Source organism: Neofelis nebulosa, chromosome 4 (assembly GCF_028018385.1).
Source record: "Neofelis nebulosa isolate mNeoNeb1 chromosome 4, mNeoNeb1.pri, whole genome shotgun sequence".
NCBI classification, from domain to species: Eukaryota; Metazoa; Chordata; class Mammalia; order Carnivora; family Felidae; genus Neofelis; species Neofelis nebulosa.
Window position 1 is genome coordinate 148,904,703 of NC_080785.1, and position 15,056 is coordinate 148,919,758.

Sequence of the window (15,056 nt, forward strand, 5' to 3'; positions counted from 1 at the left end):
ATGTTGTTGAAATCATAAAAATCCCACTTCAGACAAAAAGTCTCCATGAGCAGGTTTCCTAGGAAGTGTTTTGAATAATGAGGTGAAAAACACAAGAGAAGAGCAAACATAAATCAAAGCTCAGGCAGTAAAAGAACATACCTGGTTTTGAAATCTAGGCATGAGCAGCCAGTAAGAAGTTGAGAGAAGCAAGTCCTATACTCTGAACTGTGTGGCAAAGGAAGAAACATAATGAGCCTTTAGAAGGTAGCTAGTTATGTTAAGAGGTTTTGCTGATGAGAAATAGACTTTTTCCAGAATTCAGGCAAACATAGCTGCCTAATAGGTTAATAAGTTCAGCTTGTCCACAGAAGTCAGGGCCAGGTTTTCCAAGTACCATTCGACTTGATGACTCCTGAATATTGTGTATGACTTGATCTTTGCCTTATTTTTTTTAATATCGCAGAGTATGAAAACAATTAATGTATGTTTTCTTCATTCTGGGAGTGCATTCTTCTCCCCCATCCCTTTGCCCAAAAATCTACCTGCTGTCTTCCAGGTTAAAATGTTCCAAGTATTCTTAATATCTTTTATCCTTTGGATTGAAGAATCTTCTTTTTTCGCAACCTTATTTGGTTTATACATGATCCTCCGATGTTGCTTGTTTTGTTTCTCTTCACATGTAATGTTTGTTTCTGCTTTCCCAGGAACACTCTTGACAGTGAGATGTTGGGTCTCAGGAGGCTCTCCAGGTGTGCAGTCCTTTTTTATGCATAAACATATTTTTAAAAGTATAACTTCTGTAGCATGGTCAGAAGGTGAAAAGTGAAGACTTAAGCATGTGAAATGACAGTTTTTATTTGGGAGCCAGTTTATTTTATGAATAAAGAAAGCAGTATTGTTTGGAAGTATAGTTGGTAAAATCAATTCAGAATTAGTTAGCCTAGGTAGTTCAGAAGCCTTAATTTGTTGCCAGCTTTGCCAGGGGCAGCAAGCCCCCTCACCAGTCGTTGTGGTTGTGCTTGTGCAGCAGAAGGCTGAGGCCAGGAATACGGTGGCATCGCCAGGGTCCAGAGGCTGGCGGATGCTGATTCCCTTTCAGGATGTCTTTTACAGATTGAGGGGTGGTGGAAGGATCAAAATCAATGTTGACATTCCAAGTGATGTCAGCCTGTGTTGGCGCCTGTGCGTTGGGTTAGTGCTTCTCGAGCATGAATACATCTCCTCAGTCTCTGATCTTGCCCATGTTTTGTTTCTTTGATAGCATCCATTCTTTTGCATGTCACTTATGATTTTGAAAACAGCCTGCAAGTTGCCATGTTATAGTCTCAGTGATCATTGTGTGGTGCTTTTATTTTTACCTTAGCCTTCTGGCATTCATGGAGTGTCAATTGCTATTAAGAACACCAGACTCTGCTCTTACAGGCCATAAAGGAAAATGGTTAGGCATCATCTCTACCTGCCGGGAACTTACTGGCCAGAAGAGGCAGGTTGAAAACAAATGAAATTATGTGGAAGCAATGTAAGAAAATAATTGCACAAGGTACACTGTTGTGTAGTACTATAGAACTACATGCATGATTGCCCAGGTAGCTCTAGGAAATATGATTTCCCTATCGTGCTTAAGAAAAGGTTTCTTAGGTCACAAATTTAAGGAAAAGACCACGGGTTGTATTTCTTTTGTATCGTTCATAGTGTATGCCACTAGCTCTGGGTAGTAGTAGAAATAGAAACGTGGGACATCATGGAGTAGTATCATACTCCCGAGCTCTAGAACTTAACTGCCCAAGTTCAAATCCTAGTTATTCTAATTAGCTTTGTGATCTGAACCTCGCCTCAATTTCCTCATCTGAAAAGGGAACTGGTAACTATACCTACATAAGATTGTTGTGAGGACCTGAGTGGTTAATGTGTTTGAAGCCCTTAGAACTGGACCTAGATGCAGTTAGTACTCTGATTGTAACTCTGATTATTTCCTGGGAGTAGTTCCTATGACATTAAGACCCAGTAGGTTTCATTTTGTGTTTAGTCCAGTGTGTAGTCTGGGAAACTCATTGGAAAAGGTTTATTATTTATTAAAAGGTTTTACTTATTAAAAGGTTTTATTCCTTAAAGGCTTAAGATGCAGTGAATGTAGTGAGCCTTGTAAAGGAGAGAACCTTTGGGTTTACTTAGCTTAACAGCAGACACTGCTGAAACTCTAGGACCAGGTTGTTAAATGCTGGTAGACCTGGACGCCTATGAGGGTAGAGAGGCTCTTGGTAAGTGCTGACTTTTAGGAAAGGGAGCAACATCATACATTTTTCTTTGTTTGTTTTAACATTTATTTATTATTGAGAGACAGACATAGAGTGTGAGCAGGGGGGAGGGGGAGAAAGAGAGGGAGACACAGAATCTGAAGCAGGCTCCAGGCTCTGAGCTGTCAGCACAGAGCCTGACACGGGGCTCAAACTCACAGACTGCAAGATCGTGACCTGAGCCGAAGTCGGTCGCCTAACCAACTGACCACCCAGGTGCCCTGGGAGCAACATCATAAAAGCAGCCTGGTCTCAGTTCTTATTGGTCACTTTATGACGTTAGGTATTTGCTTGATTTCTCTAATCCTCCAGTTTTCCATCGGCAAAGTTGGGATTGTAAGTGTACCCCCGGTTCTTAGAGTTTGAGGATTGAATGAGGTTGCACATGTAGTGCTCATTAGCACAGTCCCTGGCACATGGAAGAAGTGTTAACTGTAACTATAAATGGGAATTTTGTGTTTACATGCAAATATGAATACATATAAAAAATAACAGCTTCAGAGGAAGAGTAATTGTTAAGGACATTTGAGAAAGTGGTCAGCCTCAGAGTGTGAGGGTGAGGACTAACACTGTGGCATGAAAAATTGAAAGGCAAGATCAGACCCAGAAGGGCTGTGGAGGCCCTCTAAAACTTGGTGATAAACTAAGAGAAGCAAAAAGTGACAGTGATTACAGTGTTTGAGACTGGTTGGGAGTCAGGAGGATGTGGTAGTGGTAGCCCTGGAAAATCAGATTCAGAACAGAGCCTTTTCTAGCTTCTAATCATTGTGCAAATTAGAAAAAGCACCCATTTCTCAAGACACTTTCATTTGTTAGAAAATTGCTATAAAAGAATGATTTTGTTAGCACAGACCCCTTTATGGCCCATCCCTTATAAAATTCTAGAACTGCATATTTATTACAACAGTGTCTGTTATCTGAATTGGCATCCCCTTAAGTGTGGCACCTGTAAGTGCACAATGATAAACAGCCCTGGATTTGAACTCCCTTGAGATATAGTTTACTTTAGTATGTTCAAAGGTGCTGATTAAAAAAGGAAGAATGAGTATGCCAGTTACAAGGTCCGAGATTTATGTGCCTTTCCCAAAATGGGGAGGAGTAAACAAACTATTTACAGTTGGTGGTCTGAGAGAGGAGGACAGGTAAGACGCATGGAAGCGTTCTAAGAAGAATCTGAAAAACAAAGTAACATTGAAAACAGTGAACAGAAGGGCAGCTAGGTGGCTCATTCTGTTGAGCGTCCGACTTCAGCTCAGGTCATGATCTTGCAGTTGGTAAGGTCAAGCCCTGCATCGGGCTCTGTGCTGACAGCTCAGAGCCTGGAGCCTGCTTCAGATTCTGTGTCTCCTCCTCTCCCTCCGCCATCTCTGCTTTGCATTCATCTTTCCATCTCTCAAAAATGAATAAACGCTAAAAAAAAAAAAAAAAGAAAGAAAACTGAACAGAAAGTACCAGTTAGGGGAATATGGTATCTGTTTTTTGTAATGTAGAGTTTACTGCTTTCAGAAAGTACTTGAAGTTACTTCCAAGAGTCATGGATATAATAAAGTTCAGTATCCATATTGGAAAGAGATAAAGTAAATACGCCAGCCACCCAAGCTAAAACAGTTGCTATAGAGAGAATGAAATTTAGCTCTTGAGTTTTTTTCTGGCAGCCAGATTAAAACTAATGAACCAGTAGTTCTCAGTCACAAAGGCAATATAAGGATCCAGGAAAATGTCAGCAAAGTAACAAAACTGAGTTTGTTCAGACAAGGTTATTAAGTGGCCCTGATAACAAAAGTTTTGCTTGCCTTTGAGGATAGAAACCAATTACACATCACTCTCTTAAAGAGTGAATGATACAAATGGGAAAAGGATACTATTGGTAATAAAAGTCCTAAAACAGTACATTTCAGTTATTAGAGCACTGTCTTAAATAAACTCAGATTTCCCATTTTGAATTATATATTTTTTTACATGTTTGGTTTTTTGGGGTTTTTTTTTTGAGAGAGAGAGAGAGAACACAAGCAGGGGAGGGGCAGGGTGGGGGGCACAGAATCCGAAGTAGGCTCCAGGCACTGAGCTGTCAGCACAGAGCCCGAAGCAGGGCTCGAACTCATGAACCATGACATCATGACCTGAGTCGAAGTGAGATGCCTAACCAGCTGAGCTACCCAGGTGCCCCAGATTTCGTATTTTGGATATGTCTCATATAAGGCTGCCTAGTGTCAGAGTTATCCCACTCGCCCATCTTTTACTTTGTTGACCCTTTTTCTAAAATCCAGTTAAAAGCTTTCCCTCCTCTTCAAAAAGCTCATGAAAATCTGCCCTAGATCCACTGTCAGAGTATTTGTAGCTTCATATAGAAAAGTCCAGTGGTAATTGGGAGTAGTGTACTAGAACTAGGAAGGGAAGAGAGCTTACCTGGACTAAGTAAGGCACCTTGAATTGTTATGTATGGTATTCCTGGAATGAGGAGTGATTTCATTTTGAGTTGATGATTGAAGAGATTTTTTAAGCTTGGGTTCAAAATGGGATTTCTGTGGATGGAACTGAAAGTATGATGCTAAGTGAATTAAGTCAGTCAGAGAAAGACAGATACCGTATGTTTTCACTCATGTGGATCTTGAGAAACTTAACAGAAGACCGTGGGGGAGGGGAATGGAAAAAAATAGTTACAAGCAGAAAGGGAGGGAAGCAAACCATAAGAGACTCTGAAATACAGAGAACAGACTGAGGGATGGATGATGGGAGTTGGGGAGAGGGGAAAATGGGTGATGGGCATTGAGGAAGGCACTTGCTGGGATGAGCACTGGGTGTTGTATGTAAGCGATGAACCATGGGAATCTACTCCCAAAACCAACAGCACACTGTATACACTGTGTGTTAGCCAAATTGATAATAAATTATATTTTTTTAAAAAAGAAAGAAAACAATTAATTCTGGAAAACAAACAGAAAAACCAAAATGGGATTTCTGAGTCTTCGTTTTGAAGTTCTACCCCCTTACACACGTGAGACCCAAAGAAACCATAAGTGTCTTTAGTAGTTCTAACATAGATTTCCTGGGTATCAAATTGAGATTCTGAAATTTTTCTTTAGAGGCTTCCTGAAGGTTAATGTCATCTGTGTTCTAATCTCTGCCCAGATGTGGAGCTCTGTGGTTTTGGAGCTCTGTCCCAAGTTCCCTTTCCATTATCCATTTGCTAGAGTCCTGGACTAAGAGGACTCTTGGCTCTCCCCAGATGTCTCTTGGGAAATAATTCCCACTGGATGAAACTTCTAACATATCTAACAGTTATTTACCTGATGCAGAGACACAAAAGTACTAAGAGGGGAAAACAGCAGAAATGGCCCCAGGGCCATTCAGGATTACCCAAGGGAAATGAGCAGTCTGAGTGAAGGCAAAGGAAACAGGTTCTTTTTCCCTTCCTAACTAACCACTTCCACACTGTCTTAGCTCCATGATGCTTGGAAGATAGGCATTTTTGACATTTTATTATTTATTTTTATTTTCCCATTTCTGACACATTTAAGTTTATTTATTTTGAGAGAGACAGAGACAGCATGAGTGGGGGTGGGGCAGAGAGAGAGAGAGAAAGAGAAAGAGAAAAAGAGAGAGAATCCCAAGCAGACTCCATGCTGCCAGCACAGAGCCCGATGCAGGGCTTGAATCCACGAAACTGTAAGAGAACATGACCTGAGCCAAACCAAGGTGACTGAGCTACCCAGGCGCCCCTCGTTTCTGACACATTTTAAAAGCTTGACTTAAAGGTGGATATTTCTTTTCTTGTCTATTAATTATTCGGTATTGGGTTTTGTTTCTTTTTTAAAAAACATATTTTGAACTTGGGAGAGAAAATATCTGGCCTTTGGCCTCATCGTGACACAGTAGAGTGAGTCACTGAACCAGAAGACCCATTTGGCCACATAGTTTTCTTCAGAAATGAACTTCCTTCCATTTATAAGACAGGAAACAGATAAAAAATATTTACCTCTAAGTACTACATTATAGCACCTTATAAGCATTTGTTGAATAGAAATTAAGTCATAAATCATTTCGTTTTATTACCTACCTGAGTATTCATCTTGAGACTGCTGGTCTGAACTTTGGTAGAATTTATCAGTGTCCTGAAAACACACATAGTGGGCTGGAAATCATGCTGGAAAATCATCTCTTCTAATAATTCACTGGACTACTCGCCTTGGGCAAGTCATTTTAGCCTCTCTGAGCCAGTTTCCTCAACAGTTAAGAGACAGACTATCTCGGGGCGCCTGGGTGGCGCAGTCGGTTAAGCGTCCGACTTCAGCCAGGTCACGATCTCGCGGTCTGTGAGTTCGAGCCCCGCGTCAGGCTCTGGGCTGATGGCTCGGAGCCTGGAGCCTGTTTCCGATTCTGTGTCTCCCTCTCTCTCTGCCCCTCCCCCGTTCGTGCTCTGTCTCTCTCTGTCCCAAAAATAAATAAAAAACGTTGAAAAAAAAAATTAAAAAAAAAAAAAAAAAAGAGACAGACTATCTGTTCTCTTGGGCTCCTTTTTAACTCAGGTTCTAACCTGTGGCCCCTTGACTTTGTTCCACACTACACATATTTGTGGCTTAGTTTCACATCACATCTCACAGGGAGAATTTGGAGAACAAGACAAGGACTCACATTCAAGATGAAAATTTTCTCAAGAGCTCAGGTGAACCACTGAGCATTTATTCCTTAGGCTAGATTGGGATTTTGGAGTAATGCTGACAGAGCTGGAGGGAGCAGGGACTGACCTAGACAGGATAAATGCAAGAGAGACCTGTATGCATTGTAGAGACTCTAGTCTTGCAGGTAGCCTCCCTTTGTTTTCTGGTAACCAGGATATGCAGGTACTCAGAGTGGTTGTCTTAAGAGATGGGATATTCTCTGTGTGTTTGGTTTTGGTGTCTTTTAAAAAATTTTTTTTTTTTAATGTTTGTGTATTTCTGAGACAGAGACAGCATGAGTAGGGGAGGGGCTCCAGGCTCTGAGCTGTCAGCACAAGAACCTGACACAGGGCTCGAACTCACAAACCGTGAGATCATGACCTGAGCCAAAGTTGGTCACTCAACCGACTGAGCCACCCAGGCTCCCCTGCTTTTGGTGTTTTGAAGTAAGACTGTTAGTAACAGCAGGGAATCAGTAGTTTTATTCCACTTTTGCTGTGTTCTTAAAAACAAAAAGTATATTTCAACTGATAATAGAGTTTCATTTTCTTTGGATGTTAGAGAAGGCTTTTTGTTAAGCATTGCATTTCATAAATATTTTAAACAGGTTTGTCTGGTGTTCATTGGCTGCTCCTACTAGAGTCACTGTTTTAATTTTAACTATTTGGAAATTCTCCTAATATTTGCTTATAGCTTCCAGCATGTTTACTGTGTTTGTGGCATATGTAATCAGTAAATTATGATCATTATAAAGCACCTTCCCACAAGTTTAGTTTGTTTCATTTCATGTTCATCCCTGTATAAAGAAAACTGAACCTCTTCTCATTTCTCCCCTTTTCTACCTCCCGCCTCAACAGTAAAAAGAACATAAGAAAGCAGCGAATGAAAATCTTATTCAATGTTGTTCTTGAAGCTCGTGAGCCAGGTTCAGGCAGAAGGCTTTGTGATCTGTTTATGGTTAAACCATCCAAAAAGGACTATCCTGATTATTATAAAATCATATTGGAGCCAATGGACTTGAAAATAATTGAACATAACATCCGCAATGACAAATACGCAGGGGAAGAGGGAATGATAGAAGACATGAAGCTGATGTTCCGGAATGCCAGGCATTACAACGAGGAGGGCTCCCAGGTAAAAAATGTGTAGGAATCCTGCAGGAGGCACATTTTCTTTTGGGTGCTGGTAGAGTAATACATCTTGAGAGACCAGATCTAGATGCCTCACTCAGGTTACTCTTCTCAGTGAGTAGCTTAATACTTTGTCTTTTCTTAATTGTTTAAAATGGGAGACAGTACACTGTATAGGTTAAAAGCTTATGCTATGTAGTTTGACATCCCAAATTTGAATTCTGCTCTTCCAAAGCCCATGTAAGTAACTTATCTTCTCTGAGCTTCATTTTCCTCCTCTGTGCAGTGGAGATAATAATAGTACTTCCAACAGGGTTATCATAGGATTTAAATGAGAGAATGTACACAGAGCATGTGGCATGGTGCCTGGTGTTCAAATAAGCATTCAAATGAAAACCAGTGACATTAAAATCTTTCCTCATTATCACTACCCTCAATAACATACTTCTCCGGGGAGAGTCCACAGAATGGTATGGTCATATAAGAATTAAGATATATTCATAAATGTACCTCTAAATCATTGATTTTGTTATGAAGCATCTTGATTTTCAGTTCTTTATCAGTATAACTATGATATATTCTTTTGTTTTTTTATTTCATATTCTTTATTTTTTTGTTGAAATTTAATTGACCTGTACCATTATATTAGTTTCAAGTGTGCAACATAATGCTTTTGTATTTGTATATATTGCCATGTGATTATAGTAAACCTCATTAACATCTGTCATCATGCATAGTTACAAAATTTTTTTTCTTGTGAAAACTTTAGATCTACTCTCTTAGCAGCTTTCAGATATGCACTACAGTTTTAATAACTAGTCACCATGCTGTACACTATATCTTATTTTCTAACTAGAAGTTTGTGCTTTTGACCCCCTTCACCCATTCCACCTATCCCCACCCCCTCTCTCTGCGAACCACTGATCTGTTCTGTATGAGCTTGGGTTTTTGGTTGGTTTGTTTGTTTGTTTAGAATCTACATATATGTGAGATGATATGGTGTTTGTCTTTCTCTGTCTGACTTATTTCAGCTAGCATAATGCCATCAGAGTTCATCCACATTGTCACAAAGGACAAGATTTCATTTTTTTTTTATGGCTGAATAATACTCTCCCCCACTCCCTCTCCCTCTCCCTCCCCATGCATGCGTGCGCACGCACGTGTGTTTTCTTTATCCATTCATCTATTGATGGACACTTAGTTTGCTTCCATACCTTGGTTATGGTAAATAATGCACTAAACATGGGTGAGAGTGCATATACTTTTCGAATTTCCTTTTTCTACATTAAATCTCCCAGAAATAAAATAACTTTAAAATCATGTATTTCTTTTCTTTTGCTCTTACAAAATAAACTAGGCATTGAGGGTACTTGTGATCAAACACCCTATCATAGGGGTTTACACTCTCCTTAGTATCATTGGCGAATTTGCCACTTGTCTGCTACTGATTGAGAAAAAAGCCACCCTTAAGAAAAGTAGCCAAAGAAGAGAGAGCATTTATTCCTTCAGCCCCTCTGCTGTGGTGGCGGTCAGGGGAGCCTCTGTGGAGACAGTCAGGGGGATATAGCTCTTGGGGTATGGCCATTAGGTGAATAACCTTGTTCTTGGCTACATATTACCACCCTTGGCTCAGTCTTCAGAGAGCAGTCCCAAGCAGGGATTGTTGCTTTTCACAGATCAGAGTCTACATTGTGAATTCAGACTGATATTAAATCCCATTTAACAATATTTGAGCTATTACTGTCTATCAGATATTTTTCAGTTTTAATTCTCATTGAGCTAAGTCAGCTACCTTGAGGGTCCAGTGGGAGAGAGATTTATGAAAAAAGCAACACATGTAAATATGTTTCAGAAGTTCTGTAAAAACTTGCAGTGATTCTACTGCAATAGTTCTGAAACTGTAGCATGCATGTCTGCACATTAGAATCACCTGGAAAGCTTAAACAACAAACCATTTGAGGCTGAGGCCCACCCCTCAAAGATGCGATTTTGTTACTCTGTAGTGATCTCAAGCTTTATTTCTTTAGTTCTCATCTATGCTAACCTGTGTCTTGAAAACTTCTTTATAGATGTATGTTATACTTCAATAGAACATTTTTTAGAAAATAATTTTAAATATATTTATGGAATATAGGTGTACAACGATGCGCATATCCTGGAAAAGTTACTCAAGGATAAAAGGAAAGAGCTGGGCCCATTGCCTGATGATGATGACGTGACTTCTCCCAAACTCAAGCTGAGTAAGGCAGCCTCACACTTTGTTTTTCAGTTTAGTCTGTCAAGGATAGTACTGATTCACCGAGATAATACTTAATTTATTGGTGAATATGTTTGGACTGACACTTCCAGCATGGAGTTTTTTCTCTTCCCCTCAAGCACTCTCTTCTATATTTTAAGTAGTTAAAATGTGAAAAGCATGTGGGGAATAGTATATAATGTCAGAGGTTTTGTTAACTTTCTTAAATGCTGGGGACATTTATAAAATTTAAATGGTAAGAATAGATAAGTTTTCCCACATATTATGCCTGCAAGAGTGTAGTGGCAGATTTGGTATTTTATATATTTGCTTGTTTGCTGATTACTGGAATTAAAAGTGAATCCCAGCAGCAGATCCTACATAGAATTCAAAGTATTAGATGCTCAGCCACTGCACTTGTCTTTTGAGTTGGTTTGTGGATGGTGATTTTATTAAAACTGTGAGGGAAGGAGGGGCTCCTGGGTGGCTCAGTCGGTTAAGCATCTGACTTCCACTCAGGTCATGATCTCACTCTCCATGAGTTTGAGCCCCACATCGGTCTCTGTGCTGACAGCTCAGAACCTGGAGCCTGCTTCAGATTCTGTGTCTCCCTCTCTCTCTGCCCCTCTCCCATGCTCGCTTGCTGTCTCTCTCTCTCTCTCTCTCTCTCCCAAAATTAAATAAATTTTAAAGAAATTCAAAGCAAAACAAAAAAACTGAGGGGAGAAAAGACAACAAAAGCAGTTAATAGCATTGGGCTAAACAAGAGGTTTCTGCCTTATTTACAGTATGTAAGTAAAATAAATACCAAGCCTATGATAATGGTGTCGTCAAATATTCTTTGGAAGTATATTTGCTGAAAGGGGAAAAACAAACAGACCTTGCTTTTTTATATGAAATTACTATAAATGAAGTATTATAATAGTTTTGAGCATGACTTACTGCTAAGTGGTGATTCCTTCATATTAAGGGATTTATCTTTTTATGGAATTGTAAAAGCATGCAGAAGTTTTGCAGAAATGAAAACCTTTGTTTTACTTTTTAGGGACACAGTGCCTTATAAAAATACAATTCATTCTAGGGAGCATCTGACTAGCTCAGTGGAGCATGCAACTCTTGATCTTGGGGGCATGTGTTCAAGCCCCAGATTGGGTATAGAGATTACTTTTAAAAATTAATTTAAGGGGCACCTGGGTGGCTCAGTCAAATAAGTGTCTAACTCTTGATTTTGGCTCAGGTCGTGATTTCACAGCTCGGATCAAGCGTCATATTGGGCTCTATGCTGACAGAGCAGAGTCTGCTTGGGATTATCTCTCTCCCTCTCTTTCTGCCCCTCCCCCCTCTAAATAAAGGAATAAACAAATAACCCAAATAAGTAAATAAATAAAATTTTTAAGAAGGGTTTTTAAAAAATGGAAATAATTCCGTAAGTTGAGTTAGGAAATGGTAGATAATTCAACAGTAACTAAATATACATATATTTTTTAAAGCTCAGGGAAAAGAAATTTTAATGTTGATTTCCTTTTCATTTCTGTTTTGTATTATGAAAAATTTCAAACATCTACAGATATGAAGAGTAGTACTGTTACTCAGCATTTATCAAGGTTGTGCCTTATCTCCTATATCCACTTTTCTCTCTGTGTTTTTTGTTCTAAATTATTTTAAAGGAAATTCAGGCATGTCACTTCATTTTTACATAATTCAGTACGTATCTCTAATATTTGCAGGTATTTTGTTAAATATCCATAAAATCATTGCAACTAACAAAACCATTTCTTGGTTTCACCTAATACCTGACACATTTCCAAATTTTGCTGATTGTCTCAAAATGTATTTTTACAGTTGGTTTCTTCAAATCAGGATTTAGTTAAGTTCTTTATGTTCTATTTAATCATTATGCCCTCTGGCCTAACCTAGAGCAAACCCCTCCCTTTTTTTTTTTTTTTTTTTATGGTCAAGCCATTGACTCTTCAAAAACCAGACCACTTTTTTTTTTTAATCTTTTTAATGTTTTTATTTATTTTTGAGAGAGAGAGAGAGAGAGGAAGAGAGAGACCGAGCATGAGTGGGGGAGGAGCAGAGAGAGTGAGAGACACAGAACCCGAAGCAGGCTCCAGGCTCTGAATTGTCAGCACAGAGCCCAACACGGGGCTCGAACCCACCATGAGATCATGACCTGAGCTGAAGTCAGATGCTTAACCAACTGAGCCACCCAGGTGCCCTCCTAGATCACTTTCTTGTACACTTTCATGTTCTGGATTAATCAGTTCACTTCTTTGTGATATCAGCTAACTTTTCGTCTTTATTCCTCTCATTTCTTAAAAACATTTACTCCAGAGGCTTGATTAGATTAAGTTTCAGTTCAGCAAGGATGCTTCGTAATAGGTTTTCTATACATACATTACATCACAGGTTGAAGCAGTGTCTGGTTGAGGTAGAATCTAAATAAGGTCCGTATAGTGCATTTGATTGATACTTCTAATCCATAAATTCTCCTCTCATCTTTCTTTTTTTTTTTGCCTTGCAGTTTATTTGTTGAAGAAACTGGGATTTTACTGTAGCTTCCCGTAGTCTGGGTTTTGCTAATTGCGTTCCTTTGCTATAGTTTAACGTGTTTTAGTGTGCTTGACATTTCCTTTAAATTGGCAATTGGAGCAAGAGGCTTGATCAGATTTAAATTAGATTTGATCTTCGTTCCCTCCTTTTGGTACAGAAACCAACTTCAGAGGTGGTATATGGGCTTTCATTGGGTGACCCTGTAACAGCTGGTTGTTTCTCCCATGTGTTAACAGCTATTGATGCTGACTACCTTAATTCATTAAAGAGGTATAAAATAGCAATAGTGGGATTTTATCATTCCTTGCTCATTTACCAACTGGAATACTTCTGTATAGAGAAACTATGCCTCATCCAGAATTTGGTTACCCAGTGGTAGTTTTTTGTTCATCTTGGTTTGGTTTGGTTTGGTTTGGTTTTTTGTTTTGAAAGGATAAAAGATGCCCCCCTCCCCCCTTGGCTTACTACTTTTCAGAATAATGCATTGATTTACCAGCATCCTCCAACATTTACCCAGCTCATTTGTTCAGTTTTATATATCATTAAGAACTACTAAATTTAGACATGTAGCTGGGTTTTAACCCATTGCAGTTGCCTTTATTGATGCTCCTGTTGTCCCAGGCTGGCTGCCGTGTTCTTTTGACATGACCATAGTAAGGAGGCATTGATAGATTCTTTACTATCTCGTGTTTCAAGATACACGAGGTTCATCTTATGCCAACTGTGCATCTGCCATTTGCTGAAGAGTTACTGGTGTCAGTATTTGAAATCCCTATTTCAAAATTATAGTCAAAACCCCATGGGATTATACTGATACTGGATTGGTCATTGTTTCTAAGATTTTCAGTGGACAGAGATAAGAAATTTTGTGTGTGTTTGTTTTATATTTAAAGATAAAATACATCAAGGGGCGCCTGGGTAGTTTAGTCGGTTGAGCGTCCGACTTCAACTCAGGTCATGATCTCACATTCGTGAGTTTGAGCCCCGCGTCGCGCTCTGTGCTGACAGCTCGGAGCCTGGAGCCTGCTTCAGATTCTGTGTCTCCCTCTCTCTGCCCCTTCCCCGCTCATGCTCTGTCTCTCTCTGTCTCTCAAAGATGAATAAATGTTAAAAAAAATTTTTTTAAATAAAAATAAAGATAAAATACATCATAAGTTCATACTGATGCTCTTAACTGAGCTTTATGGCTGTAGGGTTTTTATGCAGTGTTCTCTGTTTTAACATCTGTATCTTTTTTCCTACTGTGATAAAAATCTCAGTTCTCAAGGGTACTACAAGTGATGGAATTAGAATGCCACATAGCTATTCATTTGCTTTATTCTACCTTATTCACAACTATCTCAACATGGTAGTGCTTGCTCTCTCACTAAAAAATGATTACTGAAAGCAGTTTAAATTTTTTTCCAGTTTTTTTGTTGTCCCTAGGATATACATTAAATTGTGTTTTACGAATCGTTTGGAGTAGTCCCTTTGTTATGGTTATGCTTTACCAACTGTATACAAATTTGGGTTCATTTATTTCATTTTACCCATTTAACATTAAATCTCTTCCTTTAGGTAGGAAGAGTGGAATTTCTCCTAAAAAATCAAAATACATGACTCCAATGCAGCAGAAACTAAATGAAGTCTATGAAGCTGTAAAGAACTATACTGATAAGAGGGGTCGCCGCCTCAGTGCCATATTTCTGAGGCTTCCCTCTAGATCTGAGCTGCCTGACTACTACCTGACCATTAAAAAGCCCATGGACATGGAAAAAATTCGAAGTCACATGATGGCCAATAAATACCAAGATATAGACTCCATGGTTGAGGACTTCGTCATGATGTTTAACAATGCGTGTACATACAATGAGCCTGAGTCTTTGATCTACAAAGATGCTCTTGTCCTGCACAAAGTCCTGCTTGAAACTCGGAGAGACCTGGAGGGAGATGAGGACTCTCATGTCCCAAATGTGACCTTGCTGATTCAAGAGCTTATCCACAATCTTTTTGTGTCAGTCATGAGTCATCAGGATGATGAGGGAAGATGCTACAGTGATTCCTTAGCAGAAATTCCTGCTGTGGATCCCAACTTTCCAAACAAACCTCCTCTTACTTTTGACATAATTAGAAAGAATGTTGAAAATAATCGCTACCGGCGGCTTGATTTATTTCAAGAGCATATGTTTGAAGTCTTGGAAAGGGCAAGAAGGATGAATCG

The 15,056-nt window shown here is 39.3% G+C and overlaps 1 protein-coding gene and 1 long non-coding RNA gene across 50 annotated transcripts in view; one reads left to right on the top strand and one right to left on the bottom strand.

The window, feature by feature from the left end:
* The window catches only part of PBRM1 (polybromo 1), a 119,153-nt gene that overhangs the window by 50,092 nt on the left and 54,005 nt on the right, over positions 1-15,056 (top strand). For 23 of the 47 annotated variants that reach the window (XM_058726616.1, XM_058726608.1, XM_058726607.1 and 20 more), the window contains 4 exons: positions 687-731; positions 7,792-8,068; positions 10,199-10,304; positions 14,414-15,056. In XM_058726616.1, the coding sequence (XP_058582599.1) occupies positions 687-731; positions 7,792-8,068; positions 10,199-10,304; positions 14,414-15,056 (1,071 nt within the window). Of the gene's footprint in view, positions 1-686; positions 732-7,791; positions 8,069-10,198; positions 10,305-14,413 lie in introns of those variants that run through there. The other 24 variants (XM_058726626.1, XM_058726615.1, XM_058726631.1 and 21 more) reach the window with 2 other exon arrangements.
* The window catches only part of LOC131510059 (uncharacterized), a 60,702-nt gene that overhangs the window by 6,890 nt on the left and 38,756 nt on the right, over positions 1-15,056 (bottom strand). The window contains exons 2-3 of one of the 3 annotated variants that reach the window (XR_009260883.1): positions 6,334-6,388; positions 4,683-4,810 (exon numbers count right to left, since the gene is read on the bottom strand). The exons of 1 other annotated variant lie outside the window; for it this stretch is intronic. This is a non-coding gene — a long non-coding RNA (uncharacterized LOC131510059). The remainder of the gene's footprint in view (positions 1-4,682; positions 4,811-6,333; positions 6,389-15,056) is intronic. One more of the 3 variants, XR_009260884.1, reaches the window with a different exon arrangement.